Genomic DNA, 10,604 nt, shown 5'->3' on the forward strand with positions numbered 1-10,604 from the left:
TAAGTATTATACATATTGTGTCTATTGTGACAATAAATTATAAGGAACATTGCCTTCTCCCGTTTAAAAGCCCGCATGAATCTAAATGATAAAATTTCTGTGTTATTTGTACGTGACACACATACACACACACTTTTCAATTTTCAATATTATACATACCTTCATAATTAACAACAAAATCCAATATATAAACTATTTTATAGTTTAAACCAGAATTTAAACTGACAACTTATTCTTTCTTATGTAATTTATATTTTACACAGTTTACATTGTCTGCGTGGAAGAGGTCCGTGTAAAAACATTACGTAGACAATATATAAATTCTTCACGTAGACGTAATCGTAAAATCTACGGCACAACCCTTGGTCTGTTCTCTATAGTTGAACTGACTGCACTAGCCGGTACCAGTTCTATTTCCCCCTTTTTTTTATGCGAAGCCTATACATCTGTTTCTTTTCAAGTTCCGAAAGCGCGCAGTTCGGCGATAAAGAACAGACGTCCTAAGAGAGACTAGTGCGCTCGGTGGGGCCGGCAACTTTTTACGCGCCACAATCTGCGACTAGATATGAATACACTTGAAGCGTGATGAGTGGTCGAGTCTTCCTGACACTCGAATCGCAGTTGTCGTTTCAGTGCGGTGGCGCAGGCCCAGCTGACCGGGACGCCCCACGTGCGGAAGGACTCCGGCTACGATGGCGCGGCGAGCAGCACGATGATCCACGAGCCGCTCGAGACGAACTCCAGCCCGAGCCCGAACCCGCGGATCACCTCGGCGCCGTCCTCGTCGACCTCGTCCTCGCCGCCGCCGACGAGGGGTCCCACCAGCGTCTCGTCGCAGACGAAGAAGAACGGCAACGGCAGCGCGAACAAGCAGGAGCTCAAGAGGCTGAGGAGCGCCGGCTCGTTGTTGCCGCTGCAGCTCGCGAGGACGCCCAGCGTGCTGTCGTCCGCCGGCAAGAAGGACCGCAAGAACGCCTCGGCCGGGTCAAGGTTCACCATATACAAGGCCAACAAGGCCAGCAAGAAGAAGAGGGAGAAGAGTTCGGCCAAGAAGGAGCGCAAGGCCACCAAGACTCTGGCGATTGTGCTAGGTGGGTTACTCGCGTGTTGATAAGCCGCACCGCCTCTGCATCCGTTATCGATGCGCTCGGACGAGAAATAGCGGAGGTAGCGGAAATAGATCACGCATGTGAGAGTCCGAAGCACGGGTAAGGGGGGGGGAGTGGTTTAAAAGCCGAGAGGTCGAGAGATTAGTTACACGGCGATTTGATCGGACCGGGCGATATCTCGCAGCCGTAACTACTTTTTGCCGGTAATAAATCGGCGCTAATACGTTTCGATGCGAGCGCTTATTGCCGTTTCGCGAGTTCGCGGTCGGACGGTGAAATTGATTCGCCCGAGGCGGATAACGCGGGGAACGTGTCATCGCGGAATGGAGGCCGGGAATGAGCGCTCGCTCGTCCCCTCGGCGCGCCGGCTGGGAATCTTGACATTAAGAATCGGAAAGCCTCCTCTCGCCTGAACACAACGTCAGCGTACGGAAGTGGGATTAAGCAGACAGTTTGTGTCTCGCAGCAGTCCTTTGACATATAAGACATCAAAGGAGGAGTTAATAGCAGGCGTCGCTGGGAAGTCCCCGCCGTATATTCGATGCGTTAAAGCCGGTAACGTAATATACTTCGCGTACTAAACAAAGCGCTGGAACATCGCAGCTCTGGAGAAAGCAATAACAGTTAATTCGTCATTTACAGCGTAGACACTGATTGCAATTGCACCATTTTCAGCAGTAAATACGTCGAGTTACTAAATGGATAAAATCTCATTACCAACTAGCGCTTTGTTCGGAAGCTGTTTCGATTCGTTTTAAATTAACGAGGCGCATAAAATAATCGCCATGTGGGAATGAAACGTATTTTTTGAAGTATTAAATAAATAAACATTATCGTAATTAATACCCGACAGGGGTCTTTCTGATATGCTGGGTACCCTTCTTCACCTGCAACATCATGGATGCGATCTGCACGAAACTGACGAAGGCCTGTCAGCCTGGTGTTACAGCTTTCATCGTTACCTCCTGGTTGGGTTATATGAACAGCTTCGTGAATCCCGTAATATACACTGTGTTCAACCCCGAATTCCGCAAGGCCTTCCGCAAGTTGATCAGCGTGTAAGCGAGCGATTCGTCCTCCTAAAGAAGAGCCACGGGCCGACAAACGTGACTCTCTCTCGGTGAATCGTCGTATTTGTGATGTAACAACGAGGCTCTAGGCTCTCGCAACAAGCTCGCAACAGGTACTGTTGTCCTCGTATTTGGAATCGCAACAGCTGCGTTTGCGTATCGGTTTTCGCGTTCCGTCGCGCGTCAATCGTTACCAAGTGTAAGAGGAAAGTTGCATCTCGCGCGACATTTTCCATTCTCCGAAACTCGGGAAACATTTCCCGCAGCGTAGAAAGGAACGGGGACGTTATTTTCAACGAGTGTCCTTTGAATCGTACGTTTCGCGAGAATTATTTATGCAGGCCACTGGAAAAACGCAACGCGGATCGCACGAATAGGAAACTCTGTCTCCGTTTGCGTTTTATGAATTCTTTATGCGCGTATACGCGCTTCGAAAGCAATCATTTATTATTTGTAACACGATTTTCTTTCCTTCATTTTTCTATTAAAAAGTCCCCGCGGCACTGAGAAAATGCGCGTTATTGGGAAGAATCATTTTTCATTGGTATCTCGCACGCGTACCTGACGGAGGATAAAAGTTTCACTCCACTTGGTCAAGATTGGCACGCGATGAGATAGGAGGGAGGTAATTAGCCGGCGGTAATTGTTGCTATCGAACACAGCAACGATTCACCGCGTCTACGTCGATACGTGAATGCGTGCATTATGATATCGAGCGGACGTAGCGTGTCGCGCTACGAGGACACGCCAGGACATACGTGCACCGACGATGGAACTGAATTCCCGCACGAGTAGCTCAAATAATTGCTAAGTGAAGCTTCGCGCAACAGAACGCCGCGAGCCGATGAGCCGCGCGGTGCCGTCGTATTGCCGCGGATTCGCAAAGAGTTTAGATAATCTGTACAAATCGCGTGCGACATGCGTTTTTGGCGTCCAAAGGACTTCATTAGAGAGGCTGGCTAGCTAGCTGTTAAGGTATAATAATCGCGCAAAGGACGGACATCCCTCGGAAATAATTTAAGTTCGCGAAAAGTAGTTTATAATCGAGAGACTCGTGATGGCGGAGGGTTAAAGTTGTTAGAGGTGTATTTATTATGCGAGCATATATTACACGTACACACTATACGTCTCCGTGGATAATTAAGTACGCCATGACAGTATTAACGTAGCGTGTAAGATATAGCAATATTTTTTCGCTCAAAGCAAAAAGCAACTGAGACCGCCGTTTGTACGACGATACGTAGAAACACGCTATACATACTCGCGCGTCGCAGTGTAACTGTATGTATTTATATTTCGGTACACGTATGGAGAGACAGAAAGAGGGAGAGAGAGAGAGAGAGAGAGAGAGAGAGAGAGAGAGAAAGAGAGAGATTATACATATACATACATACATAAATGAATTTACGCGCCGTTCCTTCCACGATATACAGGGTGATGTCAAGCGCGGGGTAGAAGCTTTAGGACAACACGAAGATTGATTTTTGGAAACAGTGTACCTTGTAAACACTAGCTTGAACGCTCTATTTAATAAGTTATTATCAAATACCAAAATGTAATTACTTCTGAGTTACAGCGGAGGGGAGGTGTTTAGCGAGACCCGTGCATTAATCAAAAATATAAGCTATTTTTCTGAACACCTGAATACTAAGGAGAAAGACGGTTAATTCAACTTGTGATCTCTCATTATTTTTGTGAATACACTTACAAAGGAATAAATAGGAATTCACATCATCCAATCGCCTTTCGAAAGTTTTTCGTATCATGACAAATTCGGGATACTTAATCGACACTCACACACACGAGTATTTCAGGGCTTCTCAATTCCGCATTCCTCTTCTACCATATCTTTGTCATCGTAAAAATAAATATTACATCAACGCACGTGAACAATATTATTGCAATTCTTTCTCTGCCTCATATTTATTTTTAACACAATAACATATTTGTACGTTTAGATATTATAAGTTTTTCTCTCTTACAAATAGACAATAATTAAATTACATATTTTAAATTGAGATTCAAAACCATAGTGGAAGTGGATATATATCATGTCTGTTAAGGGGTAGTTTATGTGTAGAAGGACAATAGGCAGACAAGTTTACAATAACACGCAACGCTTAATTCTAATAATATTCGTTTCCATTTCTACTATCAATTCTATATCAATTCAGTGTATCATAAATGCCGGCACATTCGTCCCAGATTACGTTCCGTTTTTTTAGACAGACTGTGTAAAACCATGTTACTCGACTGCGCAATGTCGGATATTCCTGTACCGGGCAACGAGCATGCGAATAAATAAAACGGACGGGACGCGGGGATTGAGAAACCCTGACATACATTATTTGACGATTTTACATTCACTCTTACACTTGCAGGTTTGACTCGCGAGCATGGTACGGGCTCGATCGAACGACGAAATACCGGGACTCGTTCCGACCGCTTCGGTGCTCCGATACCGTAGGATTTGCCGCGTATTCCGACGGTACGAGGCTACGAATCGTATGAATAATCAGGCGGACTTGGGACAATGACAACGGTGTACGCGAATATCGGAAACACAACTCTCGGTTTCCACGGTTCGCTCGAGTGCGAGGGTATTTCATTCGCAGTATCACGATTCACGGTTTTACATCTAAATTACACGCTGCGTCGTCGTATCAACCCTTTGTAAGGCGGAATACGGTTGGGGGGTTATTCCGCGAGGATAAAGTCCGCGCAAAGGATCGACGGTAAAAGGAAAAAGGTACCTTGAATTAATCGAGAGCGTAGGAAACGAGCGAAGAACTCTGAGAGGGTAAGCGCGAGCGCGTGGTTCATTATCGAGTTTCGCACCGACGAAGAGCTTCTGCTTCGCAAGCTGAGAGTTGCGCGGCCGAGAGAGCGGTTTCTCGAGACATTCTGGAAGCATGTCCCAAGTTTCGACGATCCTTCACCGTCCTCTGTTTGCGGTCAAGCATGGAGCTCGCCACGACCGAATTTCCAAACATATCAGTACGAGTATGCAGCGCGATAAGCTGTTCGGGCGTCAACTTCCTTCGAGGATGCGCTTTCACGCATGACGGCGGACTACCGAGACGCTAACTGGCATATTATCGAACGAATTAACCCGAACACTGTGCTATGTTTTTCTCTCGGAGCGATCGGCCGTGTTCCAGCCAAGACTTTCTCATCGAACTGTGAAACGTTTCCGGAGACGGACGTTCGCCCGTTGTAGTCATTAGATTCAGCCGTGACGTGTTACTCGGTGTTAGAAGAGATACGGGAGTTTCGTTTCGCAGCACTCGGCTGATCTTGATCGCTTAATCCTTCCAGATATGACGAAGAGGCGGTAGAAAGCAAACATGTAGCGGCAGCGGCGATGTCACCGGCATCGAGTGTTACCACATCGTTTGATCGTTAATTAGATCGCGTCGAGTTGAACAATCTCAATCTTGATCGTTAGGTCCGCATTTCAACGACTAATATTTGGCCGACGTAATGGCCGAGCATCTCGAAGCCCGTGTAAGCCGAGAATGCGCAGATCGCCTCGGGTTTCCGAACGTGAACAAGCATAGATCCGAGTGTGGCGTGAGTAATCTGACGGTAGCGTTTCACAGTTCCCCTAATATTAAATTACCGGCGATGGTATTAGATTATATTAGAGTTATCTCGCGCTGAATGCACGCGGTGCAGGATCAAATCGGAGTCCGGATTACCGGCAGAGACCGGCGGAGCCGTTGCGAGCAAATCACTACCAATCGCGATCGTTGGGTTCGATATACGTTTACGCGCGTCCTGTGCTGTTGCAATAACGTCTAACAATCAAAGCTTTTTATCCCATCGGTTTTTTCGAGCGCTGTACGACGTAGTTCTAAGCTTTCCAATGTACATTTGTAAATATTCTACGAGTTTCACGAGCGGCGCCGCCAGTCCTATCGTACGGCTTCGCGTTACACGTGGCGCGGTTAACGACGGGGATCCGCTTGATTTAGGTGACGATTCGCACGCCCGTAAGCCCGGGACGAGTGGGTCGCCGTGCGATAAACGAGAAACGCGGGTCCGAGCCGCTCGTCGCGATCGGTCAGCTTCCTGTGCGCGCGGCACGTGTATATATATTTCGTGAAAAACGGGGAAATTGCTTTTCCGAATTCTTCGCGCTCTGACGTCAAACGAATCGCCAGTTCGAAAACAGCGCCCACGACGTTCCCTTTTTCACCTTCCTCGCTCACCCCCCCCTTCGGCAATTCGCAATGATGTTTTTCACCGTTCCACCTTTCGCGATACAGGGTGTTTCAGGATTGCAGGTGACAATTTCCCCGGCTAATGCGGACTTGCTCGCTGTTTCGGCACGTTCGGTATTAGCGAGTGCTGGCGCGCTGTGTATTGCGCCCACGTCAGCTGGGTCAATGACCGTGCGGTCGAGCGGCCAGCTGACATACGCGTTCCAATCGCGTAACGCCGTTACGTAACGCCGTCGGAACGTGGACTTTCCCCTACTCCAATGCCCGTGTCAGCTGGCCGGCCGACCGCCGCGTCCTTCATCTCTCTCTCGCGCGTGGTATACATCACTCCGACATTCGTTGATACCAGAAGTTTAGAGGACCGTAATTCTTGAACGAATCTACGCGAGAGATACGACGCAAAAATCGGCCGCAATCTCCTTGGCTTTTAATATCAATCCAGAGGATGATAGCAGTGAACGATGGGAAACGAGAAATTGCCTCGGTCGCTCAGTAAAATACGATGATTATTTGAAGTGAGCAATTAATGAGTTCAGATAGCGCTGAAAATATAAATAAAGGGTCATTCGACGATACGTCACGTCACGAGAGGGGGGGAGGGGTCGATTAGCTTGCGTGATAGGAGGGAGGATAAGGGCCAGGATAGAATAAAGAAATCTAGTAACATAATGTTTAAGATTAAGAAGCTGTGAGAAAGGGGGAGGAAGTTACGTGATGACACGTGATATGTCACGTGATATTGGAAGGTAGTCCGAATACTTGGTAATAAAATGTGACGAAAAGAGAGAGGTAAAAGCATTCAAATTTCGCGTGACGTAATTGTTGAATGGCCCTATAAGATTAGTGTGCTTTTAAATCAGCTGTTACTTTTATTGGCACTTTGAATTCTCTGAAATACCGACCGTTTCGCGATAAGTGTAATCGCAATAAAATAGAGAACGTGGTTTATATAAAATAAAACGCTAAATATTTCACGAACGATCATTTTTGTGGCTTTGTTTACGTTTTCGCTCGCGTTAATCTCGAGACGCCCTATATATATTTGTTCATTTGATTTACGACAAGCTGCGATTAACGATCGAACAAATAAATACGCAGAATGTTTTCGCAAAGCGACATTATGAAGACAAAATTGTCGCGAGCGATCTTTCTACAATTTCACACTCTACTTTGTCATGCTTAGCTTCATTGGTCACTTTTAACTTTCCTCCCTGCGAGACGAGGTAACATTACTTCGGTAATGTGCAAGACAATATCCGTGTTACGAACGGCGAGGTCTCAAGTCTCTCGGGATAGAACGCGGCTCTGTAGTGAGGTGAAATTTGCTTCGCGCCGGATGCGAAGTCTCCCGGCACAAAGCTGCGGCTTTCAAATTCTGATAAATCTTTTAATTTATGTAAACCTCCGGAGGTGAGGTCTACTTAAGTCGCTTCGGTCGCAATAAATCCGTGCGAACCGGCTGAAGTTTAAGCCCTTTCGTAACTTCGTCGAAAAGTTCGCCGACCCTCTCGCTTTTCGACCTTTCGCGACTCGCTGCCCCGCGACGATCGCGCTCCCCGTCCCGCTTCGCGGATCGCGCCACGTACCGCTCGACGTCGTCGTAAGATAAAGAGATCTCCGGTGGAAGTCGATCGCTTCTCAATTAGCGAGGTTCTCACGCTTTGCTTTTCGTGTCAGCGACGAAACGCAGTGGACAGTCCGCGGGATCCTCGCGATCGCAACTGATCTTGCGTTCGATCCGTATTCTCACCGCTACTTAGCGACGCCTTTAGCGCTGAACATGGTCATATAAATGCAAGTCTTACTCTGTCGCGGGTCAATTGATGAAATAGAGACGAGTGCCAGACAGTTGGAATTAGCGCTAAACGCACGGTGAGATTATGGATTCAATTGGTCGAGAGAAACGATAAACAAGCGTGAGGCTTAATGATCCCGAACGAAGGTATAAAATGTAGCCAACAAATGCTTTCGAGCAATGTGAGAGAGAAAGAGAGAGAGAGAGAGAGAGAGAGGGAGAGGAAAAGGGTGAGAGAGAAGTGAGCCTAGTCTTCTGTTATAGCGTGACATTTCGAAAGATGTTAGAAAGTTTCTTACAATCCTGAGTAAGATGGCTGTATTTTTCTAACCTGATACTTTCCCCTCTGTACATATGCGACACATATATATGATATACGTGCGTGACACGATATCACAATTTGCGAGAGCAAGTTAACGTAGCGCTGTATATCTATGTAAATATAGGATACTAATTGGGGAAGCATGATTGCGTTTGTGCGCGCGTGTGTATGTATGGAAGATGCGACCGGAGTTTCTGAGGATTCTCAACTGAGCCCGAATCACGGAAACTTCCTGTTTGCCCAAAGCGATCATATTGACACGTTGTCTTTCGTGGATGAAAGTGTTGGAATGCTGTAATGTTGAAAAAAAAAAGAAAAATATATATATATAGTATATATTACACGAAGTAACGTGCGCGCGTGTTATTTCAGTGCGTGTGGTCGGATGCTGTTTTCCTATGAATTTCTTATTTATTATCACCAATGGTCTATACAGGGCATAGATATAAGAGGAAAGATCTTTAATTTGCTGAAATTAAGCCGCGACAAACGAGATAAAAAGAAAATAATGCTGTATGTACTGAAGGCAATACCTATACATACCTACGAGAGCGCGAGAAATATACATTCACACGTGACATGAACATACATACACAGAAACACTTGTTAAAAGTAATAAATTATAGTATAAATTAAACATCGTCTTATAATTTTACCTTCACACCTCTAAATTTAGTTTTGTCTTAATTATAATTATACGCGTTTTAAGATAAAGGGGGAGAAAGAGAGGAAAGCAGACGCGTGTGCGCGACAGATAAACTAACGGGAATTCATAATGCGAAAGAAATACGTCGAAAAATACTGTGACCTCGACATTTTCGTATGAAGATTTTAGTTTCCAATTAAACTCTAGAATACATTATTAAAATATCGCACAATGATTTGGTCCTCGATTCACACATGCGAATATTTTGTTTCTGTAATAGATCAGGATTATCAATTTCTGAATATAGAGCAAAATGATATCACTAATGAATTTTGGCATGGCATGTGTATTAAAATTAGCTTCGATCCTATGCTGAAAATGCATGATAAAGAGGCTTCGTATGAACGCAAGTTTCAATTACGGCTAAAACAATGAAAAATACGAAAGCATAAACGGATCCAATTTGCAATTAAATCGCTCATGCTATCTCCATAAAATGCACGAATGAAGTAATCTAACGTAAGCCGACGGTAGATTATTCACTCTACCGCGCGGAGAGATTCTAGCAGGAAGGAAAACGAGATAAACCTATATTATTCTCGCCAGGCCGTAATTAAGTGTGAAACTTACGACGACTCCCAGTCAGTCAGCCGACTGCAAAAAGTAATGAAAGTTGCGGATAAATGTGCAATCTACTGACCTAAATCGCAAGTCGTAAAGTAACAACAATATAGGACACGGAATTATTTTGCGTAACAGCTCGACGAATCGAATGGACGAGGCGGTGCAATAATGAAGTGCACATACCTGTATCGAGCTCGCCATATCATTTTTAAATTTAATTTGTTAAAAATTTTATATAAATAATACAATATATTTCTGCTTGATATTTGTATGAAATTGTATTTAATTAGAACTCAATGGGTAAGTTATTAAACAGCATTGATGAGATAATACAATTTTTATGTTGCTTTTAATTAATCATTTACAAATTAATAAAGGAAATGTCGTAAAATTTAACGGTCGATATATTCGATTACATTTATCTTACAATTGTAAATGTATGTTGGAAACATAAGGTTAAGTATAATTTCTCTCGTGAAAGTCAGAAAAATTCTTAATCATTTCCGTTGTTGGGTTTGGGAAGATTTTTTCAGAGGTGTCGCAGTTTCCAGTTCACTACACATATGTGCGACTACATTTGTTCGATTCAACGCAATCTGCAGTGACAATGGTCGCGAGCAACTACTACGGCCGCCAGCGAAATTCAATCTGCGGCAAAATCGTTCGGTGCCAACTTTTACGGACGTTCGAGGAATAAAAGGTATCACGAGATTTCGCAAAGAACCGACCGTTTACTCGTGTGAGCATCGAGGTACTTGTGATGAACAAAAGGAAGAGGGGAGTGAACGCGAATAGACACATAAATAGCCAGA

The 10,604-nt window shown here is 45.0% G+C and overlaps 1 protein-coding gene across 7 annotated transcripts in view; it reads left to right on the plus strand.

Moving 5' to 3' along the window:
• The window catches only part of LOC106740953 (dopamine D2-like receptor), a 183,974-nt gene extending 174,855 nt beyond the window's left edge, over nucleotides 1–9,119 (plus strand). For 3 of the 7 annotated variants that reach the window (XM_014612451.1, XM_014612453.1, XM_014612456.1), the window contains 2 exons: nucleotides 622–1,091; nucleotides 1,963–3,816. In XM_014612451.1, the coding sequence (XP_014467937.1) occupies nucleotides 622–1,091; nucleotides 1,963–2,171 (679 nt within the window). In that variant the 3' untranslated portion in view covers nucleotides 2,172–3,816. Of the gene's footprint in view, nucleotides 1–621; nucleotides 1,092–1,962; nucleotides 3,817–4,560 lie in introns of those variants that run through there. The other 4 variants (XM_014612452.1, XM_014612455.1, XM_014612457.1 and 1 more) reach the window with 2 other exon arrangements.
• The last annotated feature ends 1,485 nt before the right edge of the window (nucleotides 9,120–10,604 follow it).

This window comes from Dinoponera quadriceps, unplaced genomic scaffold, assembly GCF_001313825.1.
Source record: "Dinoponera quadriceps isolate SergipeBrazil2010 unplaced genomic scaffold, ASM131382v1 scaffold397, whole genome shotgun sequence".
Lineage (NCBI taxonomy): Eukaryota > Metazoa > Arthropoda > Insecta > Hymenoptera > Formicidae > Dinoponera > Dinoponera quadriceps.